General features: G+C 56.8%; 1 protein-coding gene across 1 annotated transcript in view; it reads left to right on the forward strand.

The window, feature by feature from the left end:
• The first annotated feature begins 1,111 nt into the window (after window positions 1-1,111).
• Window positions 1,112-24,346, forward strand: part of abca2 (ATP-binding cassette, sub-family A (ABC1), member 2) — a 40,509-nt gene continuing 17,274 nt past the window's right edge. The window contains exons 1-22 of the mRNA XM_069183599.1: window positions 1,112-2,594; window positions 8,928-9,021; window positions 11,748-11,859; window positions 12,074-12,237; window positions 14,019-14,140; window positions 14,529-14,633; window positions 15,321-15,503; window positions 15,606-15,830; window positions 15,933-16,267; window positions 16,479-16,638; window positions 17,028-17,156; window positions 18,433-18,600; window positions 19,195-19,291; window positions 19,958-20,131; window positions 20,619-20,721; window positions 20,810-20,924; window positions 21,384-21,574; window positions 21,855-22,005; window positions 22,104-22,308; window positions 22,464-22,622; window positions 22,845-23,025; window positions 23,587-23,799. Coding sequence (XP_069039700.1) covers window positions 2,529-2,594; window positions 8,928-9,021; window positions 11,748-11,859; window positions 12,074-12,237; window positions 14,019-14,140; window positions 14,529-14,633; window positions 15,321-15,503; window positions 15,606-15,830; window positions 15,933-16,267; window positions 16,479-16,638; window positions 17,028-17,156; window positions 18,433-18,600; window positions 19,195-19,291; window positions 19,958-20,131; window positions 20,619-20,721; window positions 20,810-20,924; window positions 21,384-21,574; window positions 21,855-22,005; window positions 22,104-22,308; window positions 22,464-22,622; window positions 22,845-23,025; window positions 23,587-23,799 — 3,452 coding nt within the window. The 5' untranslated portion in view covers window positions 1,112-2,528. The remainder of the gene's footprint in view (window positions 2,595-8,927; window positions 9,022-11,747; window positions 11,860-12,073; window positions 12,238-14,018; window positions 14,141-14,528; window positions 14,634-15,320; window positions 15,504-15,605; window positions 15,831-15,932; window positions 16,268-16,478; window positions 16,639-17,027; window positions 17,157-18,432; window positions 18,601-19,194; window positions 19,292-19,957; window positions 20,132-20,618; window positions 20,722-20,809; window positions 20,925-21,383; window positions 21,575-21,854; window positions 22,006-22,103; window positions 22,309-22,463; window positions 22,623-22,844; window positions 23,026-23,586; window positions 23,800-24,346) is intronic.

Consider the following 24,346-nt stretch of genomic DNA (forward strand, 5'->3'; position numbering starts at 1 on the left):
CTACAGTCCCAGTGCAGTAGAACAGTCCTGTCACACTAGGAGCTACAGTCCCAGTGCAGTAGACCAGTCTGTTACAACAGGAGCTACAGTCCCAGTCCAGTAGAACAGTCTGTTACAATAGGAGCTCCAGTCCCAATGCAGTAGAACAGTCTGTTACACTAGGAGCTCCAGTCCCAGTGCAGTAGAACAGTCCTGTTACAATAGGAGCTACAGTCCCAGTGCAGTCTAACAGTCCTGTTACACTAGGAGCTACAGTCCCAGTGCAGTCTAACAGTCCTGTCACACTAGGAGCTACAGTCCCAGTGCAGTAGACCAGTCTGTTACAACAGGAGCTACAGTCCCAGTGCAGTAGAACAGTCCTGTCACACTAGGAGCTACAGTCCCAGTGCAGTAGACCAGTCTGTTACAACAGGAGCTACAGTCCCAGTCCAGTAGAACAGTCTGTTACAATAGGAGCTCCAGTCCCAATGCAGTAGAACAGTCTGTTACACTAGGAGCTCCAGTCCCAGTGCAGTAGAACAGTCCTGTTACAATAGGAGCTACAGTCCCAGTGCAGTCTAACAGTCCTGTTACACTAGGAGCTACAGTCCCAGTGCAGTCTAACAGTCCTGTTACAATAGGAGCTACAGTCCCAGTGCAGTAGAACAGTCTGTTACAATAGGAGTTACAGTCCCAGTGCAGTAGAACAGTCCTGTCACACTAGGAGCTACAGTCCCAGTGCAGTAGAACAGTCTGTTACAATAGGAGCTACAGTCCCAGTGCAGTAGAACAGTCCTGTTACAATAGTTCGGACGCAGCTGCTGTTGTGGTGGTTTACAGGCAGAGAGAGCCTCCTGCTGGCAGCGCCAGGGAGCCACAGTAAAAATCTCTCTCAGCCAGGCCCTCACAATCACCAGTACACAGTCGCACAGGCACACTCGCACATAATCCTTCGCAGTGCACAAACACGGACCAGCATAGAAACATCCCAATCCCTCACTGACGTCTCTTCAAAATCCCCCTGGCTTAGAGCTGGGAAAAGCTCTCGGAATTTGCACTGATAAACACATTGACATCTGGGTCTGAAACCTTTCCTGTATTATTCAGTGTCTGGAGAGTTTATTAGAGATTTGATTACATGGTAGATACTATTTTGGTAAAAAAAACCATACAGATAAGCTCTCACAACTAGTCCACATCCCATCCCACCAGCTGTGTTTGTTTTTGAGAAGAAAGTAATTCATTTGCAAACACACAGAAATACAGCATATGTGTTCTGGAGAGGTCAGAAACAGGAATGTGTGCACGTGTGTGAGTGCACGTTTGTGTGCGTCTGGGTGTATCTGTGTGCGTGTATGTCTGTCTGTGTGTGTGATTGCATGTGTCTGCGTCTGTGTGTGTACGTTTGTGTGTCTGATTGTGCTTGTCTGGGTGTGTGCGTCTGTGTGTATGTTCACGCGTGTGTGTTTCTGTGTGTGTGTGTGATTGTTGGTCTGTGTGTGCAGGATACCGAAACCGTTTCGAATCCTGAACGAGTGTATGCACTGTTATTGCGTGAAAGGTCAAGCTGAAAGCATTTTGGGGGGGTGTTTTCTCTCCCACAGTGACGGTTCCACCCATGGCCAGCCGTCACTGGGATACGGGATACCTTTGGACTGGGAATTAACGATCTTCATGCCACAAACCGGGAGTGGCACCAGGAAGGGCCTGGTGTCCCTGCTCACCGGCGCTTAAAGGAGGAGGAGTAGGAGCCTCCCTGGGCTTACCAGGTGTGAGGAAGAGCCCAGGTGAAGAAAACATTCCAGTTTCCTTCAGATTGGAGGCACATCAAAAATAACTCAGACATAGAATGGCCTCTATTTCTGTAATGCTTTTCATCCCAAAGAATCCTAAAGCATTTTACATACAGGATGGGACCCACTTCACCCTCCGAGAAGTTCAGGCGCAGGGGGGACCCCTGGCGTCCGAGTGCCTGTCGGAGCCATCACCGCCCCGCCTCCCAGCTCCTGCCTAGACCGCACCGCGGTTCCTCATCCCGCACAGAAGCGGTGATATTGCGAGGGCTGTTTTCTTTTTTAACCTTCGGTAACAACAACAACAACAACAACAACAACAACAAGGCGCGGGGGGGGGGTCTTAGCGGTAAAAGGCTGCCCCGTCTCCGCCAGCTCAAAAGCTCAGCCCCCGGCGCCTCCCCTCTCGCAGCACAGGGCGAATCGTAATGAGCTCCTGCGGCATCACAGCGCGTCTCCGCCCGCCGCGGCCACAGCTCGCACCCTGAGCGCAGCGATTTCGGGGGGTCCTGCTCGGGTTGGGGTTCGCAAGCCGCATTCGCGTCCTTTGCCATCATCATCATCATCATCGTCGTCGACGTTGTTGTTGTTGTAGTTGCTGCTGCTGCTGTCGCTGTCCAACCCCCCCAAACGACGTCTTTTCCGTTGGCCTTGATGGCAAATGCGTGCAGGGAAGCCGGGGAAGAGACGCCGCTCCTGCTGACTGAAATCACCGTGTGAGGCGTCCGGCTCGGGGGGAGCAAGGCGGCGGAAGCCATGGGGTTCCTGCACCAGCTGCACCTTCTGCTCTGGAAGAACGTCTCCCTGAAGCGGAGGGGGCCGGTAAGCGGAGTTAAATGAATATCGGCATTTTTTTTTCCCTCGCCCCACTGGCCTCACACGGCGTTATTCTCACATTCACTTCGCCTCACACCACCGCCAACAAAACCCCGACGACAAACTCCTGTCGGGGGACTCCGGGGCCTCGACGGGCGAGCGCGGCAGAGCCAGGGCGGCGGCGACCCGGGCCGCGGTGCGAGGAAGCCGGCGAGCGCCCCGGCTCCGTCCCGCCGACCGGTCCCCCAGCCGCGGGTCGCGAAGCCGGCTTTTCCCCTCGGTGTCTGGACGGGGAAAAGCTGTCATGTCCCCGCTGCCATTAGATGTTTGTTTGCGTTGACGCGGTTTTGACATGAACGTTATTCATGAGCGGCTAGTGAGTACAGTAAGGGGGCGTCTCGCCTCTTAATTAAACACTGGAACGACGGTCCTGCTAATTGGCACGACTGGCTTCGGCGAAGTCGTGTAGGAAGGGGTGGGTGTTGTACTGCAGAAATGCAGATGGGCTGAAATTGTTTCACGGGTTTGGCTCCAGTAAACGTCGCTGGCCCCCTGCGAGGTGTATTGGGGTGACCGGCCGTCCTGATGGCGGTTTTCACTCATGTTTACCACAGAAACACGGAGGAACCACCTGTAGTCGGCAATGCACCGCAGTATTTAATTATGAAATAATCATTTTTTACACCCCGGTGCCGGCCCGCTGTAGCGCGTCTATTAAAAGGGAGATGTGATCCAGTTGTGTTTTTTTTTAACGCTGTGTCTGACGCGTTGATTTTGTTTTTGTGTGTTTGTGTGTGTGTGTGGTGAAAACACAATATTCCACGTATTTGACGACGAGCTGAGCTACACACGGTCGCTGTCTGTGCTGAACGGGGAAGCGACTTTCCTTTTTTTCCTAGAGAAAACGCGTTTTTCCCTGGTCTCGCCCTCGTCGTCATCTCTCATTTTCTAGTTTTTACTAGCTGATAGGCGAGCCCCGTTAAGGCGTGTTATAGACCCCGGGAAGGTTCTGGAAGGTATATATGTTTTTGTATATATTTGTATTATATTTTTGACAAAGCTGGTGGTGATGGGGGGTCACTCTTGTACTACAGAGAAGTCTTGTTCACCTTAAGGCACTGGGATGTCCAAACCAAAAAAAAAAACAGCGCTAGCGGCCTCTTCCCCAGCGCCAGCCATAAATTGTCCAGTTTTAGCTGTGCTGACAGTCTCCAGAAGGGAGGGTAAGCTACAGGACTCAGCCTGAGATATATGGACAGCGTGCTGATGATTTACTGGGCCTGGGAGTGGGAGCTGTGTAGCGCGCCTCTGTCCTTAGAGCCCTAGCCGAGCGGAGTATCGCACAACGCGCCTCAGATGTCTTCTGGGAGGCCTCTGGTGAGACATCAGCGTCTGTCCAGAAATGGGAGGCACGGGTAAGAGCCGGACCAGGACGCCGCTCGGTAGAGAGACGCCGGAGAGCTCCGTTTTCACCCTCTGTCTCCTCTTTGTCGGCAGAGGCGTCCGACTCCCGAGGCTTAGCGGTCTGAGCCATTCCGGGGTTTACCAGCTGCTGCCCTTGTGCAGTTTGGAGGGACAGGTCAATGTGCTATGCGCTGGTCGGGCCTTGTTTAAGAACGTGGTGCGCAGTTGTGGTCGCCGTGTCGCACGAGGGTTATGGCTGCTCGGGGATCAGCCGGAAGGAGAGTGACCGGATATCTCCCCGGGTTTTGAATGAACGCCAGCGGTCGTGTGGTCAGTCCTACACCGCCAGATGGAAGGAACTGAACCTCTTTCGTCTTGAGCGTAGAAGGGCTCGAGGGTGACGGCTGCAAGGGCAGTGCGTTCGAAACTGAGGACGGGGGAGGCACGTCTTTACGCAAAGGGTGGTGGGGGACTGGAGCACGCGGGCCCAGGGCTGCTTTCAGGAAACGGCCGGAGGAGGCTGCCGGGGTCAGTGAGCTCTGGCCGGTGGCTCGGTGGGGCAGAGCCGGGCTGCGTGGCGTTTGGGGGAGCCTGCGTTCGTCCCCGGTGGACCGGTCAGCCGGGCGCAGGGGCGGATGCCCTGGACAGCCAACGGGTTTTAAATCGGCAATCCAGCACAAACGGTTCAGGTTTGACAAAGAAACACGGTTCTGATGGGCTGTGTTGTACACATGTAGGGTCAAATAATTGGAAAAGGGGCGACCCTACCTGTACCCCAACCTTTATACTTTGGGTTCCTACAGCCCTAGGCCCTATATCCTCGACCCCTTACCTATATCCCTGTATCATCCTTACTGCTCACTCCGTTCACACCAGTGCCACGCCAGTGTCCCTCTGCCTGCCCGCTGTACCCCCGTACCTGGGCTCTGCCAGCTCTGCACCCTGTCCTGTTCGCCCGGTCCCTGTGCCGTAGGATCAGACAGTCCCAGAGTGCAGCTGCACCAGCGCTGGCGGCACCCGTCCAGCCTGCTTGAGCACAGAGGGGGACAGGCGAGGTGCTCAGGGCTCAAACTCCGCGCCACTCCACAGCCATTTCTCCCTGCGGATCGGCGCGTGTGTCTGACGGCAGCCAGCACTGCCTCTCCCCCAGAGCCTCAGCTCTAACCACTGTCCCACACTGCCTCCCTCTGCCTCTCCCCCAGAGCCTCAGCTCTAACCACTGTCCCACACTGCCTCCCTCACCCTCTCCCAGTGCCTCAGCTCTCACCACTGTCTGCCTTGCCCTCTGATAAAAATGTCTCTTTAGGAGCAGATTAATGAAGCCTGTCTTCCTTCAGCACACGCTAATCCTGTCCTCATTTTTGAACCATCTAATGAAATATTTACCACTTTAATAAATATGAATTATTAATGCATCTAACATTTTCATTTTTATGTTTTTAAAAAAATCGCGTGTTGGTTTCAGTTTAGCCTGCACATGCTAATTAAGTGCCAAGTAGAGCTGTTCCTATAATCAGATGCCGGTTCGCATCCGTGTGTGGAGGAGTCAGACGGGCAGTCGTATCAGCGCACGTGTGTGCGCGTGCGGAGGAGTCAGATAGTGTATCAGCACACGCATGTGCGCAGGCAGAGGAATCGGATGGGCAGTGTAGCAGCACATGCGTGTGCGCGCGGAGGAGGAGTCAGATGGACAGTGTAGCAGGACACGCGTGTGCGTGCAGAGGAGTCAGATGGCCAGTGTAGCAGGACACGTGTGTGCGTGCGGAGGAGTCAGATGGACAGTGTAGCGGCACACTCGTATGAGTGCGGAGGAGAAGTCAGATGGGCAGGGTAGCAGCACACGCGTGTGTGGAGGAGAGATGGGCAGAGAGTGCTCCACAGGCTCTGCTGTTGGTATCGCTAATGCCAGTAGAGATGTTGGAGTGTCGCAAGCCTCTGGGACTCTGCTTAATGAATCATTAATAGGCTGCTTGATGAAATGGTACAGTAGGTTGTGCAGCCGGCAGGTTGCAGGGTTTCACAATACAATGCAATCCAGGTTTATCCTGTGCTTTTAGAGTCTAGCCTGAAGGCCCCTTAGAGGAGAGAAAGTGCCACCTCCCGGAATCTGTCTTTTACTGGGGATTAGACAGGATGCAGATCCTCTGGGAGTGGGGCTGGTGCACACACTCCATCCTCTCAGCCTGTTCGACGTGGCACTTTCTCGCGATCGGCTCCTTAATTATTTAGGCGGCGCGGGGACGTGGGGATCAGGTATCGGAGCAGCCGATTGTGTCGCGGGCTGGGGTGGCTCCCGGGTTCCCGACGCCCTGCTGCTCCGCTCGGCTCGCCCCCTCACGAGAGTAACCCCACCCTCCTCCCGTCCGAGCAACTCGGGGAAAACATTCCTGAGCCCCGGGCGAGGAAGTGGAGAGCTCAGCTGTTTCTTTCGCTGCGTGTCTGCTGAGTCCACAAACAATCCTGTGACTTTCTTTTTTTAACGAAGAGAATGGGAAAAGGAGAAAGACGGGGACACAGCTGGGGAGGGATGGGAGAGGGAGGCCGGGAGGAGGAGACAGGAGCGCGCTCGGTCCAGGGCAGAGAGAGAGTCTGTGGAAGGGCGGCTCACAGGGAACACTGGTTTCTTTGCTGTGTGTTTTTGTGTTAATCCATTCGGTCCTCCCCTGTGTCTGTGACTCCATGGCAGCAGGGCCTGTCCGGCCAGGTGACCTCAGCCCTTCAAACCCCACTTCTCGATCAAGGTGACAGGCTGCCTCCCGGGTCCGGTCCTAAATACACTTCCTCATAACTTCCAGTTTCGGTAATAATGGTTCATTGCATTTGTATAGTAAAGTTTATCCCAAAGTGTCCCCAGCTGAAGTGCTGCCCCCAGCTGGGGGACGCACAGCGGCCCCCCTGCACCGCAGATCAGGGGGAGGGGAGAGAAACTGCGGCCGCAGGTGGACAGAGGGGGACCTGTGGGTGGGAGCAGGACTGTCCAGCCCTGAGTGGACGTCAGTCTGGACACTGGGGTTCTGGATACAGGACAGGTGCAGCTCTGCTGGTCTGCAAGTGGGCTCGGTGCTCCAGTGTCCCAGGTCAGGGTGCAGCCCCAGCGCTCATGCAGCGTCCAGCAGGTCTCCACACCCAGGGCTGGGGCACAGGGGACTGGTGGAGCTGCCGTGCCAGCACAGGGGGGCAGAGGTCGTTGGCACAGTACCGCAGGGTGCCCCTCCCTGCTGCGGCCTTGAGATCAGGGTGTGCCTGGGCCTGCAGAGCACAGAGCACGTCAGGCGAGGTGAGGTAACAGGATGCACACAGTTCACCTGCGCGTGCACACACACACACACACACACACACACACGCTGTGCCATCTGTCCGTGCGGATGTGCTTTTGTGATAACAAGGCCATCTTTTGCGAACCGATCCAGTTTGAGAGAGAGAGATGACCTCAAACGCTCCAATCTGGTTAGTCCTCCTCCGTCTGCCTGGCAGCGCCGGGGGGAGAGGGGAGACTCGCTGATGTAAGGGAGGCAGTCGTTGGAGATAATTGTATTTGCTTCCTGCTGCAGTAAAGGCCTGGTTCTGCTTTTATGATGTCAATAGCCGGGTTTCAGGTATCTCAGTGTGGAGAGAGAGGAGGGACAGAGGGACAAGAGAAGGAGGAGAATTTAGAGGAAATTAAGCTCTTTAGACTTGAGAAAAAGGATCCCCTTGTAGGAACTTCATCTCTTTAGTATTGAGCTAATGGGATTCACAGCTCAAAGTATCTCCTTAGCCTTCATTTCAAAGAATCCCCTTGCTCTTGAGCAAAGCCTACAGGGAGATGTACAGGGAGCCCTTGTACAGCTTACAGCGAGCCCACAAAGTCCGAATCTGAGAAGACATTGGCCATGTTTGCCCGAAGGAACGTGCCACGTGCCTGGTAGGCTTCACCCCGCCGTGTGTCGATTCTCCTTTAAGGATCCTTTAAGAAACGGCTGGGAGAGACTGTGGGATTAAGGTGACAGATGGATCTCCGCTCTTTTGTAACCTTCCTCGTGTTCTTCAGTACCAAAGGAAGGTGGAGGGGTTTGACTGATCTGATCATGTGTGCCCCCAGCTCCCCCTGCAAGGACTCTGGTGTTTGGGACGGTGGAGAGAAAGGGGCTCTTGTCGTTCTGCCCGATTTTTGATTTTTTTTTTGCGTTCTGCGTGTTTTACACATAACCCCAGTGTTTACAGCCCTGGCTGCTCATAACTGTGCCTTTGTTCTGGGCTCAGGGCCCCATTGTGCTTTGTGTCAGCCGGTTAAAGGGCTGCTTGTCTGTCCTGAGCTCCGCCCAGAGAAAGGGGAAAGGTGTGCTGCCCCTCTGTCTTCCCCTGCGGGGGGGGCTGGGGACCGGCTCTGGGGCGCAGAGAGATCCCAGAGCCCCTGGCGGCCTCTTCCAGGGGGGCCCGGCCTGTGGCGGCTCCCCATCGTCAAGCCTGACCGGTCAGTGACCTGCGTGCGCGCGCGTGTGTGTGGGTACGTCTTGCAGAAAGGAGAACCGAATCCTGCAAGCAGCGTCTAACCCCTAGCACTGCTCGGGCTCGCTTTTAAAGTCTTGAAATCGCCTTCATTGCAAAGCAGTGCTTGGATTTTGTTGTGCGTTAACCCTGGTCTTGCCTGAGTAAAAAAAAAAGTTTGCTATTCGTGATTTTTCACGAGTATGAGTGAGGAGGTGGGCAGTTTGAATCCCAAACACTTGCTGCCCGTCAGCGTTCATTTCCAAAGCCTTTCGCCCCGGGGCGCAGTCTGCCCTCGAGATCCTGAAAACGTTTGCATCGCGCTGAAGGTGCTAAACGATTTGGACACCAAGGAGGTGCGACGGAGATCCAGCTGGCGTTTGTGTGACGTGAGCACAGGCTGAGGTGGGGCTCGCTGGGTCCGTGTGTCGTGGCCCGCGGTGACCCTGTCCGTCCGTCTGTCCGCAGTGGGTCCTGGCCTTCGAGATCTTCATCCCCCTGGTGCTCTTCTTCATCCTCCTGGGGCTCCGGCAGAAGAAGCCCACCATCCCCGTGAAGGAAGGTAAGGGAGAGGGGGGCCGTGTAGGGGCAGGAGAGGCGGAGAGGGGCGCAGAGCCCCAGATAATCGGAGAGGAGGAGAGGAGAGACTGTGACTTTGGCGTACTGGGCTAGTAATACCCCCTCGATGTGACTCCATGCGCCCTGCCTTATCGCACTTCCTTTTCTACCTGGGGAGGGTCCAGGGGCTCCCCAGAATTAAAAGGGAGAATGTCCCCCCCCACACCCCCCCCCAAGATCGGCGCATTCTCCAGGCCCTTGGTGCGTGAGTGTGAGTGTGTCCTGGGATGGACTGGCCCTGGTGTGAGTGTGTGGCCCTGTGAGGGACTGGCGTCCCTTCCAGGGTGTACCTGGCCTTGTGCCCATTGCTTGCTGGGATAGGCTCCTGCTACACCCCCCCAAGTCTACTGCAAGTGCTGTGGGCCTGAATTCAGTTCTGATTTTACTGCTTTCAAATTAAGCAGCAGCAGTTTTGTTCGGCGTTGAAACTGGGGGGTCTACTGTATATTGAGAGGTCCTTCCTGAAAAGCGGAGTCCCCCGTTCCTGTTCTTTGTGAAAAGACGAGCTGCACCTCTGCCCCCCCGAGCAGGCAGGTCCCGCTGTGAGGCCGCGCAGGTCGGTCAGGCGCTCTGTGGGCAGTTGAAAAATGTCCCTTTCCGGCCATCTGGACGTCGGCGGCCACAGACGGAGAGCGATTTTCACGTGGGATGTGTGTGTCTGTTCCGCCCAGACGAGTGAAGCCTTTCTACGACGTTGTTTTCTCCGTCATTAGTATTGATTTATCTGTTTGCTTATTTGTCTTTTTTTTTTCTCCTTTTCCTTCTCATGTTTTTGTGCTCCCTTTCCCTTTTATTTTTTTTGTTTTCAAACGTCGACACTAAAAAAACAAAATGTTCTGTTTTTTCCGGTCCTCTGGTTTCTGTCTCTCTGCTCGGTGCTTGTCCCTCCTGCATGCCATCCAGTCTGTAAGTTTCCGCTGATATCTTTTCATTAAGCTTCGTTCTGCCCCCGATTTCTTCTCTTTCTTTTCTAACGTGGGTGGACCTTTTCCGAGTGGCAGTGGAAACTGGGGTGCAAATGCCTGGCTGGGTTACCCACCCCCCCCCCGTCCCCTCTCCCTTGCTCCGTGTGCCTGTGTCTCTCTCTCTCTCCCTTCCTCCTGTCCGTCACCAGGCCGGGGAAGTTTTAACGAGCTTTGAAATCTGCTGGCTAATCTCGTCCTTCTAATTTGGCTAATGCTGCAGACCCCCCGCAGACAGCAGGGTGGGAGGGTATTAAACACGCAGGCTGGGGGGGGGTGATGCTCACGCTGTAGAAAAGAGTCCATTTAAAGACAGGCAGAAGCATCGCTAGCTTGCTCACTGGTGGCGAGAAAACATCCCAGGCTGCAGGGGGCGCTGTGGCGGGGCGCCTTTGGCAGCCCCTCTCCCTGCACTGGCTGGGGGGCGGCGGGGGGAACCCAGCCATGAAAAAGCCAGCTGGCTGCCTGTTTGATAACGCCCGTTGTAGCGCCCCCCTGGTGGTAGAGTCTATGAACTGCAGCAGCAACAGCAGCCCCACCTGACTCTGTCTGCAAGCCCCGCCCCCGTCTGTCCCTCTCTCCTCTGCTCCTAACGGCATCCCACTGACTGGGTCTGGTTCACTGATCTACTGGGTTCTGGGCTTTCGGTGGCTGATCCACTGATACTCATTCTAACACTTTGAATAACTTTGCAGCTGGTTGTCTTTGGCGTTGGACCCGGGGGGGACACAGGTGTCAGGGACGCATGTTCCAAGAACGGATATGACTCCCACTGCACGGCTGTTTCATCCAGTCCGGGTTTTCTGAACTACCGGCTCTTGTGTGGAATCCTGCACCCGGTGTGGGAAATTTACAGTGCACTACCTTGTTTAGATTTAGAATCTAAACATTGCTAGACAACCACAACCACAAGTACTCAGTAAGGCTGCTTTTCTCAGTTGTCGGTACAAATCAATCTGTGAGTTTGCAACCAGTAAAACCTGGAATGGGCTGTGCTGCTGTGCATCTGGGGTCTTATCCTGTTCCCTCTGTATTAGCATGGACTAAGATTATAGCTGTTCCAAATTATGAAGCCATTGGTGCAGTTTCGCTGAAATAACCAGGAGAGAATCTTCCTGACCTGTTGCACATGGAGGGCGCACCTGTTGATAGTCTTTATTTCAGCACGATTGTCCACATGATTCTGTCGTCTTTCATTGAGAAACTAGAGTTAAACATGTTACAGTTAAAGCCACAGTCAAAGCTGCTGTATCTGACCTCGGCCTGCTCTTCCCAGAACTGCCCCCGAGATGTCAAGGTAGAACGTAGGGAAAATCTGGATCCGAGATGAGACCTGTGTCCTCCTGGGTCCTCCCATCTTTGCTCCGATTTAACAACCTCTGATCTGTGATGGCTCTCTCTCCTCCCCCTTCTCTTTCTCTCGTTCCCTCAATCTCTCCCTCTTTGGGTCCGGGTCTGTTTCTCTCCCCTTCTTGGTCCCTCTCCCTCTTTCTCTCCTGTGTTTCCCTCCTCCTTCCTGTCTCTACTTCCTTCCCTCTCTCCTCCTTCCTCTCCCTCTCCCTCTCTCCTCCTTCCTCTCCCTCTCCCTCTCTACTCCTTCCTCTCTCTCTCCTTCTCTCTACCTCCTTCCCTCTCTCCCTCTCTCTCCTCCTTCCTCTCCTTCTCCCTCTCTCTCCTCCTTCCTCTCCCTCTCCCTCTCTCCTTCCAGCGTTCTACTCTGCCGCCCCTCTGACCTCGGCCGGGATCATTCCCATCATGCAGTCCCTGTGTCCGGACGGCCAGCGGGACGAGTTCGGCTTCCTGCAGTACAAGAACTCCACGTGAGTGTGCCCCCGCGTCTCTCCGCGCTGCTCTCCCCAGCGGGCCGGGCCGGGCCCGTCTCGGAACCGTGTAAATCGAAGATCCCAGAAGAAAAAACCCGGAGCTGGATTCTGGCACGCGGGGTTTGAACAGGAATGGCTGCAGTCCGGAGCTGCAGCGTATCCGGAAACCCCTCTCGCCTCACCCTCTGCCCCCCCCCCCTCGGTCCCGCAGGGTCACCCAGCTCCTGGAGCGGATCAGCGAGGTGGTGGAGCAGAACCACCTCTTCGACCCGGACCGGCCCGGACTGGAGGAGGAGCTGGAGTCCCTGCGCCACCACCTGGAGAGCCTGGGCTCCGCGCCCAGCGGCCTGGAGGGCGGCTTCAACACCAGCCGGGGTGAGTCCGGTCCGGCAGTCCGATCCGTCTCGCCTTTTGGCATCCACGCGGCTGATGAGCCACCTGTGCTGCAGAAGCAGAAGGAGAGAATGTAGCTTGTGTGTCATCTCATTTTAATGCCGTATCGGGCTGCAGAGGATGCAAATATATTCAAGCTTAAGCACCAGGCTCAAAATAGCCAGAGTGGGATGAGGTGCAGACTTCATGGGAGACACATTTGCATCTGCAAACACCAGTGGACGCTGATCAGCTACCTTTACACAAAAGCCCATATAGCGCCCTCTGGTGGGTTCTGGTCTGGTCTAGTGGGAGCCGTTTCGTTTGTGGTTCTGTCTGCGCTTGTGGTTTCCGGAAGCAGCCTGTGCAGGAAACAGGTGCCTGCGCAAATCGTGGGAATAGGAGCGCCCTTCCTGTCTTCGCAGTCCCCGAGATCTGCACCCCCTGCGCTGAATCGGGGGGCGCCGCTCTGCACCCCCTGCGCTGAATCGGGGGGCGCCGCTCTGCACCCCCTGCGCTGAATCGGGGGGCGCCGCTCTGCACCCCCTGCGCTGAATCGGGGGGCGCCGCTCTGCACCCCCTGCGCTGAATCGGGGGGCGCCGCTCTGCCCCCCCTGCGCTGAATCGGGGGGCGCCGCTCTGCCCCCCCTGCGCTGAATCGGGGGGCGCCGCTCTGCCCCCCCTGCGCTGAATCGGGGGGCGCCGCTCTGCCCCCCCTGCGCTGAATCGGGGGGCGCCGCTCTGCCCCCCCTGCGCTGAATCGGGGGCGCCGCTCTGCACCCCCTGCGCTGAATCGGGGGGCGCCGCTCTGCTGCTGCTGCGCTGAATCGGGGGGCGCCGCTCTGCTGCTGCTGCGCTGTGTGTGGACTTGGTCCTTGCTGTGATCTCCTACTTTATGCCCCGTGCTGCGCCACGCCTCTCCCCTCCTTCAGCTCAGAGCGCCTCGGGTTCGACAATCCTGACCACAGCAACGCAACACCCGGGCGACACAACCACACAGACCCAGCTTTCCCCGAGCCACTCGCACACTGAAGTGAGTCGACCTCCTCATGTAGATGTGGCTTTCGCTGTGATTTCCTGCCTGATGCCCCCCACTCTTCAATCCGCCTGTAGGGGGGCACCGTCACCGGGCAGCGCAGGGGTGTATCCCCCTGGGCGGGGAGTGCGTTTTTCTGGGTGTTGCGGCCGGCTCCAAATTCGGTTGCTCGCGCGCGTGCCAGCACGTTCCAGCGGGGCACGGGGCAGGAGATCTGCTGCCTCAGCCAGGGCGGCGCTTCGGGCGGCAGGCTGCAGGTGGCCTGGAAAAAGGCCGGCCTCAGCAGAACAGGCCCGTCGGAGCTGAGCCACAGCTGCACGCCTGCCTCTGTGATGGAGCGCGCCCGCTGTCCGAAGTGCTAACCCTGAGAATCCGTGGCGGGGGTTGGGATCTGAGTGAGGGCTGAGCTCTCCTTTTGGGGAAACTGCAAAACGTTTCACGGCACTCCGCGGTATCAGTGCTGTCATTTCAAGAATGCGTTTTCTGTTTCCGTGCTGTCTCCTCTGTTTCTGATTCTTGTCGTCTCTCGGCCTAGTCAGACACTGGGTTCGTGTGTGTTGTCTTTTTAGGTCCTGGTAGCACTCCAGTTTGTGTGTGTGTGTGTGTGTGTGTGGGAGGCAGAGTTGTGCGTCTCGCGTTGCAACGTGGTGGAGTCTGGGTTGGGGCGCTTCGGCGGCGCGGTCCGGAGGCTGGCTGGCTGGTGTCCGCGTTCCCCCTGACTCCCTCCTCTCCTGCCTCCCTGTGCCAGGGTTCACGCTGGGCAGCGTGCTCCGGGACCAGGCCATGTTCCAGCAGTTCCTGGTGCGGAATCTCTCCCTGTCCAACGACACGGCGGCCCTCCTGCTCTCCTCGCCCATCAACCTCAAGGAGGTTGGTCTCACCCCCCCCCCCCCCCCCACCTCTCTAACCCCAGCCTAACCCTCCCTCTTCAGATCTTTCTTGACGTGACCGGTGAATTACAGTGTTGGCACATCGTTGCATGAGGGTGAGGATGAGGATGAGGGCTTTGTCATTTGGGAGGCGGGCTCTGTGACAGGAGGTCACACGCGGGGCTGCAGCTCTGTGGCGTTTCCTCCCCCAGTGGGGTTGGAAACTGTTCAGAACCTGGCAGCTGTGGGAATGTCTGGGATTGATTTGTCGTTTTGGGGAGAGTTTCTCTAATCTCTCCTCGGTGCAGGGGTGCAGCCTGACCTTTGCCCCTTGCGATCCATCCATCCAGCTGACTGGTCTTCCTCTCTCCCTCTCTCCCTCCCTGCAGGTGTACAACCTGATCTTCGGCTCCTACCCAGGAGGCCGGGCGGCCCGGACCGACAGGGCTTCGTGGGAAGGGTACAGTCCTGGAGAGGAGGTCCTGCACCTGGAGGTTTGAACGCTGCACTGTTGCCCGCAGAACTGCCCTGTTGCCCCTCTAAACCCAGCCTTTGCTCATTGAGTTGCCCTTTTCCCTCAGAACCTTACCTTTGCCTGTGAAATTATACTGTATAAAGGTGCCGTCATTCGGATGGGACATAAAACCGAGGTCCTGACTCTCTGTGGTCGTTAAAAATCCCAGGGCTCTTCTCTAAAAGAGTAGGGGTGTTACCCCGGTGTCCAGGCCGAATTTCCCCCCTGGTCTTTACCAGTCATGGCCTCCTAATAACCCCCCTCTCTGAACTGGCTCCATCACTCTGCTCTCCTCCCCACTGAGAGCTGGTGTGTGGGGAGCGGACTGGCGCCTCATCCAGGTGGGGCTGCACACTGTAGTGGGATTCCCATTTACCTGTATGGCACTTTGAGTGAAGTGTCCAGAAAGGTGCTATATAAGTGTAAGCAATTATTATTAATTATTATTATTATTACCTTAAGAACAGCTTTATAGCTGCCTACCTGCCTGTGTGTAATCCAGCCTGCCCTGTTGCCCCTCGAGTTGCCTCGCTGCCCTCAGCTCTGCTCGGCTCTGTTACCCTGGGAAGGACCGGTTCGCCCTCAGTCCTGCCCCGAGCTGGGCTCTGGCTTGACGACGTCTGCGCACCGGGATTGTGAGGACTAAGTGTCTCCCCCCCCCTGTCAGGAGCACCTCCTGGGCGGCTGGCGCGGCGGCGCGGAGAGGGGCCTGATCCACAAGGCGCTGCGAGACCCGGCGCGGGCGACTGGCCGGCAGGCTCTGCTCCGACTGCTGTCCCAGGCCCTGGGCCTGGCAGGGGCCGGGGCAAGAGGTCAGGGCTACGACCCCCAGGGCTTCAGAGAGATTGAGGTCAGCCGCCGCCCCCCACAACACCCCACCCGTCCCGTCGCCGCGGCGCCGTGCGGCCCCCCCCGCGTCACGCCCGCCCTGCGGCCGTTCTCGTTCTCCCAGAACGTCCTGCTGACGGGGGCGATGCTGGAGCTGCTGACCTGCGGGGAGGGCGGGGATCCCAGCGAGCTGCGCCGCATCCTACTGGTCCCCGAGAGGCAACAGGCGCGGGTGCAGGCCTATCGGAGCGCGGTGTGCGGCGGCGGGGCGGGGCAGCGCGAGCAGCGCTTCCAGGAGATGGGCCGGGAGCTCCGAGAGCAGATCGACACGCAGAGCGTCATCGACAAGGTGCAGGCACGTGCAGACGTCGCCCCTCCCCCTCCTTACTTTCTCCCTGCCTCCTCTTTTCCTGCTCGCCCCCGTTCCTCTCATCTGTCCTCTCCCTCGCAGCTGAAGCTGGGGCAGGGGAACAGCTCCGGCGCGCAGTCGCACCTGGGCGCCCTCCTGCAGGACCTGGCGGACGTCGAGAGGCTCCTGAGGGACGTGGACCTGCTGTCGGCCCTGGCCAAGCTGCTCCCCAAGGGCGCCTGCGCCGGGCACCAGCCCCCCCCGCCGGCCAACGGAACGGCCTGGGGCGGCAACGGCACCGCGGCCTGGCCCAACGCCACCGAGGCCCCCAGCGAGGAGGGGGCCGCAGGCGTGGGCGGGGAGAGCCCCCCCTCCCAGTTCTCCGCCTTCGTGCAGCTGTGGGCCGGACTGCAGCCCATCCTGTGCGGGAACAACAGGTGGGGTGCACTTGCACGCAGGAGGGCGGTGTCGCCCCCTGCTGGATACTGGTGATGTCAGCGCCCTGCTGCTGCTGCTGCTCATTTGTGTGGGTAGCCAGCTGCAGTGTCTTTGAATAAGTCAGAGAACTTCATAAGTACGCCCAGTGCTCTGTGAAAATTGTGTGTGTGTAAGATTGTGTGACCCTGGGTGCTGTGTTGTTGTGGTCAGGATCATCGAACCCGAGGCGTTGAAGCAGGGCAATATGAGCTCACTGGGCTTCACCAGCAAGGAGCAGAGGAACCTGGGGTTGCTGGTGCACCTCATGACTACAAATCCCAAGATCCTTTACTCCCCCGTGGGGTCAGAGGTTGACAAGGTCATCCAGAAGGTGGGTCGAGCGCTTTATGGATGCTGGGTGGTTTACTTGGGGTTGCACACATTGCGCAGAAGGGGAAGTATTAGTTAATGCACAACAAGGAATGTCTTGTCTTCAGGCTGATGAACCAGTAAATTGGTCAGTTTTATCCCTTGCTGGCTTTCTCCGGCATATCTCGCAGTTAGACCTGCAACAGGACGGTGCTTAATGGGGTACAGTACATAGACTTGACTTTTCAATAATTTGTCTACTATAGTATGTCCTGAATTTTAAGAGGCATTGTTGGTACATAGTTTTTGCTATAAGCTTTTTTTTTTCTTTATGGAGCTAGAAAAAGCAGATTTGAATTGTGTAGCAGACTGAAGTTAAGTCTCACCCTGTCTCTCTGCTGACCCCCACAGGCCAACGAGACATTTGCGTTCGTGGGGAATGTGACTCACTACGCCCGCGTCTGGCTCAACATCTCCGCAGAGCTGCGCACCTTCCTGGAGGAGGGGAAACTGCAGAACCGCATCGCCTGGCTGCAGCAGGTCAGACTGGGCCGGGCTGGACCGGGTTCGAACTAGATGGGGCAGGACTGATTGGAGTTGAGGTGGGCCAGACTGGGTCGGGCTGGACTGGACACGAACTTGAGCTAGATGGGGCAGGACTGATTGGAGTTGAGGTGGGCCAGACTGGGTCAGGCTGGACTGGGCACTAACTTGAGCTAGATGGGGCAGGACTGATTGGAGTTGAGGTGGGTCAGACTGGGTCAGGCTGGACTGGGCACTAACTTGAGCTAGATGGGGCAGGACTGATTGGGGATGAGGTGGGTCAGACTGGGTCGGGCTGGACTGGGCACGAACTCAAGCTAGATGGGGCAGGACTGATTGGGGATGAGGTGGGTCAGACTGGTTCAGGCTAGGCTAGCTCGAGCTGGACAAATCTGAAATGGATCAGAACCATATTGAAGAGCACTGACTAGCCCTGGCCCTGTCATACGGTGATGGATTGCACAGCACTGCCCTGGTTTGAGCAGGGAGCTACGTCGGCGTGCATTTAGGCTGCAAAGAAACAAGTGAAGGTTAGTTCCACGCTGAAAGAAGGACGAAGAAACGCAGATTCAAACGCTGGTGGGAGGGAGAGAGAGGAGGGTGGCGGGGATATAAAGCACAGAACAGAGGACAGAGCCGGGGACAAACATCTGGGGGAGAGAAGTGAGAAGCTGAGATCTGCAAACAAACGGGGAGGTTTGCAGTAGAATTGTTTTTTAAACTTCTTCAGCGATGAAAAGATTTATAAACAGAACGCGTCCCGGACAGCAAAATAAACGGTTTGCCTTCATCTTTCGTTTTTGTTACATTACCTTTTTACATGTAAAATAAACTCTTTACAGCATGGGGAGGGGTATACAAGAAAATACAATTGTTTAATAAACACAACAGACAACAACAGAAATATTACTGTACATTCTCTCATACAGCGAAATCGGGTCTGAACTGATGAACTGATTCCATGTTTCCCAGTATTTGCTAAACCTCTCTGCCTGTAACCCGAGAGAAAAAGTTATCTTTTCCATTCTCTAGATTGCACAACATGAACCCATTGCTCATGTGTTGGAGTGCAGCAGAAGTTTTGATAAAAAGCCTCTCCATTCATTTACGGGTCAGCTTTTCACACTTATGTCCTGTTCCTTTTCCTGCATTTCAGCGTGGGAAAACCCTTCACCTGTTCCAGGACTGTGCTGTCCCGTCGTGCTCCTTTGCAGTGACGCGCCCCTCACCTGACCTGACGACCCTTGACTCTCGCCCCCCTGTGTTCCCACAGTTCGCCTCCGACCTCCGCAGGCATCCCGAGCTGCTGAACGCGTCCGACAGCGAGATCCTGCGCACCCTGGCGGACGGGAACTTCACCCTGCCGGACACGCGCACCCTGCTGGAGCAGCTGGACACCATCGACAACGCGGCCTGTGGCTGGACCAGCTTCATGTCCAAGGTCAGCCTGACGCTGCCTGACCACAGCCCCGAGCTGGGCGAGCAGGGACAGCGTCCTGTCTCTTTCTTCCCCTGTTCGTCTCTTCATACCGGGCTCTCTCAGTGCATACCTCTCTCTCTCTCTGCCTGCTCAGGTCTGTCTTCCTCTCTGTGTCCCTGTCTGTCTGAGCTGTCTCTCCCTCCTCCTCTCTGTGTCCCTGTCTGTCTGAGCTGTCTCTCTCTCTGCCTGCTCAGGTCTGTCTTCCTCTCTGTGTCCCTGTCTGTCTGAGCTGTCTCTCTCTCTGCCTGCTCAAGTCTGTCTTCCTCTCTGTGTCCCTGTCTGTCTGAGCGGTCTCTCTCTCTCCTCTTCTCTGTGTCCCTGTCTGTCTGAGCGGTCTCTCTCTCTCTTCCTCTCTGCCTGCTCCAGTCCTTCCAGTCGTTCCTGGTGTGCCCTGTTTCCGCTCTGTGTCTGCCTGTCAGATTCAAACTCAAGAGAGCTTCATTGACAGGAAAGATGAATTGAAGTGTTGCCAGAGCAGAAAAGGTTCACAGAATGACGCTGACAGTAAAAACATATTGCATGATGTTTTACGGCTATTGTATCTGTCTGTGCCAGGTGAGTGTGGATATCTTCAAGGGCTTCCCCGACGAGGAGAGCATCGTTAACTACACTCTGAACCAGGCCTACCAGGACAACGTGACCGTCTTCGCCAGTGAGTAACTCAGCACCCCGCTCAGACACTGTGGGCCCCCCGAGACCCCCATCCTCTGACAGATAAATCGTGTGGACTCGTCTGCTGGTGACATTTTTGATGGTTCTTTCCAACATAGATTTTGCTTTATTATATACACCCGATTCCTGGTAGCTCCAGCTGTGCGGTTTTTTACACCTCGGCTCGCTGCTTCAAACCCTGTGTCTGCGCACGGGGGAGAGCGAGGCCGCGGGGGCAGATTCCTCCCCCCCCCCCCCACCACCTCTGAGTCTCTTCGCACATCATGGGCTACACAGACAGCCCCCGGACAGGGGGATCCTGGGAGGAGAGGCTTGTCGCTTGCTGATCAGATCACCTGGGTGGCCAGAGGGGGGCGCTGTGTCACCGAGACACTGGACCCACCCTGCAGGGCAGCACCCAGCCAATTGTGTGCTGTTGTGTGGGGCATCTTGGGTCACACTGGGCTAGCGGCATGACCCAGACTCAAACCCATGTTCGTAGGGCTCAGCCTGCCTTCAGCCAAGGCACTCAGGAGGCCCTTATTGCAGTTGTTTGCTGTTAAGTGGTATCCATCAGACATGCTGCCGGGCCGCTGTCTTCTCAGTGCTGATTCCTCTTCTGCTGTTTCTCTCTTGCTCCCCTGCTCTCCCTGAACCTCCTCCCCAGGCGTGATATTCCAGACCAACAGGGACGGGTCCCTGCCTCCCCACGTCCTCTACAAGATCCGGCAGAATTCCAGCTTCACGGAGAAAACCAACGAGATCCGCCGGGCGTACTGGAGGCCAGGGCCCAACACCGGGGGGCGCTACTACTTCCTCTACGGCTTTGTCTGGATCCAGGGTACAGCCATGGCTTGTAACTGTGTTTGCACAGTGTTTTCTTATCAGCATTTAGTGCAGCTAAATGACAACACCGCAGCTGTTGATCCAGTATGTGTCGCAGCCTGTGACGCAAGTTTCTAAATATATTGCGCTTGATAAAAGGTTACTTTGCCCAAGACAAAAGCAGAATATAAAAAAGCTTGCAGGTCAAAAACTTGAGGGGAATCGGGTTTCCAACTGATCTGCTTAATAAACTGTAAACTATATTGTTGTTAACAAAAATGGAAGCTTCTCGCACGCGGGGAAGTCTGACTGCGGGTCAGGATACTGGCTGGTCCTTTTCCTACACTTCCTTGACCTTTATTCCACCACCGGAAGGAATACAGCGCTGTGTGCTGTGCAGTATATAAAGCTGGTAATGACGCCCCCTGTAGTTGCTGCAGTGAGTTACAGCAGGGGGTGCTGGGATCAAGCTGGCCACTGACACAGCGCTGTGTGTTGTCCAGACATGATGGAGCGCGCCATCATCAACACCTTCGTGGGGCACGATGTCGTGGAGCCGGGGAACTACGTCCAGATGTTCCCCTACCCTTGCTACACCAGAGACGAGTAAGTGCTTTTGATCCCAGGATCTCGTCCATCCGTTTCCCCCGAAATAAGTCGAACGGCTGAGGAAGTCCTCTCCTCTCTTGCCTAGTTTCCTGTTCGTTATCGAGCACATGATGCCCCTGTGCATGGTCATCTCCTGGGTCTACTCCGTCGCCATGATGATCCAGCACATCGTGGCCGAGAAGGAGCACCGACTCAAAGAGGTCAGTCAGCCTGTGCCACGGTCTGCCTGTCCACAGGTCGGTCGGCCGGTCAGTCGATCGGTCCGTCCTTCCACAGTTCGGTCTGTTCGTCCACGGTCTGCCTGTTTTTTCTTCCTGGCTGCCCACCTGGGTCTCTTGGTCAGCAGTCCGCCTCTTCATCCTCCCACGAGTCAGCGTGTCTGTTCTTGCTCTGTCTCTCTGTCTGCCTGTCTGCCTGTCTGCCTGTCTGCCTGTCTGCCTGTCTGCCTGTCTGCCTGTCTGCCTGTCTGCCTGTCTGCCTGTCTGCCTGTCTGCCTGTCTGCCTGTCTGCCTGTCTGCCTGACCAGTACATCCACAGGTGGGTCGATCTGTGTGTCCACAGTCCCGTCTGTCCATCCCCGTGTGTGAGACGCCTTATGAGTGTGTCCGAATTCGGAGTCCCTGCAGTGCCAACTCTCTCTCTCTCTCTGTGCCCCGCAGGTGATGAAGATGATGGGCCTGAACAACGCGGTGCACTGGGTGGCCTGGTTCATCACCGGCTTCGTGCAGCTGTCCATCTCCGTCACCGCGCTCACCGTCATCCTCAAATACGGCAAAGTGCTGCTGCACAGCGACCCCTTCATCATCTGGCTCTTCCTCACCGTCTACGCCATCGCCACCATCATGTTCTGGTACTGACTGCCCGCTGGCCTCGCCCTCTGTCTGCTCGGAGCTCCCTGCCAGGATCTCTGCCGTCCTGCCCTGTTAATGACTCGTGGTCAAGCAGGAGGCTCTGTCTGTCTGTCCTCCCCCAGCAGGGCTGGGGCTGTGTGTGTGTGTGTGTGTGTGTCTCTGTCTGTCCTCCCCGATCAGGGCTGTGTGTATGTGTCTCTCTGGGAGTGTTTCTGGTAACTAACTGGTTCCGATATCTTCCACCCTCCCTGTCCCTCGGTGCCCTGCCCCCTCTGGCAGTTTCCTGGTGTCGGTGATCTACTCCAAGGCCAAGCTGGCATCGGCTTGCGGCGGGATCATCTACTTCCTCAGCTACGTGCCCTACATGTACGTGGCCATCCGCGAGGAAGTGGCGCACGACAAGATCACCGCCTTCGAGAAGTGCATTGCGGTACGGCGCGGCCCAGCTCCCGGCGCGTCCCTCCGTCCCTCCTGCCCGTCCTCGGGATTTCCTCCGCTAAATCCCTTTCCCTCCCTCCCTCTCCCCAGTCCCTCATGTCCACCACGGCGTTCGGCTTGGGCTCGAAGTACTTCGCCCTCTACGAGGTGGCGGGAGTGGGCATCCAGTGGCGCACTTTGAACCAGTCCCCAGTAGAGGGCGACGACTTCAACCTGCTGCTGTCCATGGTGATGCTGATCATCGACGCCGCTGTCTACGGCGTGCTCACCTGGTACATCGAGGCCGTGCATCCTGGTGAGAGGCGCCGGACGCTGTTGGGAATCCCACGTGGATAGAGTGGGGGGGATATACACACCGGGAAATGTGGGAATGCACCGCCGAAGCGATTTCTGAAAAACAATGCCAGTCGTACATCGTTTTGCTGAACCTCCCCTCTCTCCGTCTCGCAGGGATGTACGGTTTGCCCCGCCCCTGGTACTTCCCCCTGCAGAAATCCTATTGGCTGGGCAGTGGGCGTGTGGAGGCGTGGGAGTGGCCTTGGGGGGGCGGGGCCAGGCTCAGCGTCATGGAGGAGGACCAGGCCTGTGCCATGGAGCATCGCCGATCTGGTACGCACTGCTTAGCCACCGCTAACATGCTGGATGCTCACTTTTAAGTCCCTAGAATGTGCAGGGACATGGTGTGGAAGTAACTGCGCTGGTCAGGTCCAGGGGCTACATGCCGGATTAGTCCACATCAGAGGATGTGTGATGATGTGGATGAACCCGGAGTGGCAGTCCGATTCTGGGCCGTCTCCCCTGAGCCCCCCCCTGCCTGTGTCTGTGTTCCAGAGGAGACCCGGGGCATCGAGGAGGAGCCCAGCCACCTGCCCCTGGTGGTCTGCATCGACAAGCTGACCAAGGTCTACAAGACGGGCAGCAAGCTGGCCCTGAACAAGCTCAGCCTGAACCTGCACGAGAACCAGGTCGTCTCCTTCCTGGGGCACAACGGGGCCGGCAAGACCACCACCATGTGAGCTGGTGCCGCCCGTCTGGGGGTCTGGCCCCTGTCTGTGTCTCACTCGGCTCGTCCGGCACTGGGCCAGCTCTTTCATCCTCTCGCTCTGTCCCCTCAGTCTGTGTGTTCCCCTGTTGGTCAGTCTGTCTGTGGTCACTCTGTCCCCGCTGTCTGTGTGCTGTCCTGTTGGTCACTCTGTCTGTGGTCACTCTGTCCCCTCAGTCTGTGTGCTGTCCTGTTGGTCAGTCTGTCTGTGGTCACTCTGTCCCCTCAGTCTGTGTGCTGTCCTGTTGGTCAGTCTGTCTGTGGTCACTCTGTCCCCTCAGTCTGTGTGCTGTCCTGTTGGTCAGTCTGTCTGTGGTCACTCTGTCCCTTCTGTCCACCTGTTGTCCTGTTGCCTTTGTCACTTGCTGGTGCTTTTGACTATTTTGACCCTACTGGGCTCACTTATAGTTTTAAGAGAAGGAGCATGAGGTCTGATCTTCTGTGAGTGTGGCAGCATGCTGGACTGAAATGGTGAGATTGCAGCTCCTTCTTAAGCTGAGTCAACACCTGACACTCTGCCCGTGTCTGCAGGTCTATCCTGACAGGCCTGTTCCCCCCCACCTCGGGCTCGGCCACGATCTACGGCCATGACATCCGCACGGAGATGGAGCGCATCCGGCAGAACCTGGGGATGTGTCCGCAGCACAACGTGCTGTTCGACAAGCTGAGCGTGGAGGAGCACCTGTGGTTCTACTCCCGGCTCAAGGGCATGGCCGAGGACGACATCCGCAAGGAGATGGACAAGTATGCCGTTCCGCGGATCGGCACCATCGCTCGTCCGAGCCAGACACAACACGCTCCTCACCCCACAGCCCCCCTCTCTGTACTGCACCCCAACCTCATTCCTCACCCCACAGCCCCCCTCTCTGTACTGCACCCCAACCTCATTCCTCACCCCACAGCCCTGCTCTCTGTACTGCACCCCAACCTCATTCATCAACTCACAGCCCTGCTCTCTGTACTGCACCCCAACCTCATTCCTCACCCCACAGCCCTGCACTGTGTACGACACCCCAACCTCATTCCTCACCCCACAGCCCCGCTCTCTGTACTGCACCCCAACCTCATTCCTCACCCCACAGCCCTGCTCTGTGTACGACACCCCAACCTCATTCCTCACCCCACAGCCCCCCTCTCTGTACTGCACCCCAACCTCATTCATCAACTCACAGCCCTGCTCTGTGTACGACACCCCAACCTCATTCCTCACCCCACAGCCCTGCTCTCTGTACTGCACCCCAACCTCATTCATCAACTCACATCCCTGCTCTCTGTACTGCACCCCAACCTC

The sequence above is a fragment of the Lepisosteus oculatus genome, chromosome 24 (assembly GCF_040954835.1).
Source record: "Lepisosteus oculatus isolate fLepOcu1 chromosome 24, fLepOcu1.hap2, whole genome shotgun sequence".
NCBI classification, from domain to species: Eukaryota; Metazoa; Chordata; class Actinopteri; order Semionotiformes; family Lepisosteidae; genus Lepisosteus; species Lepisosteus oculatus.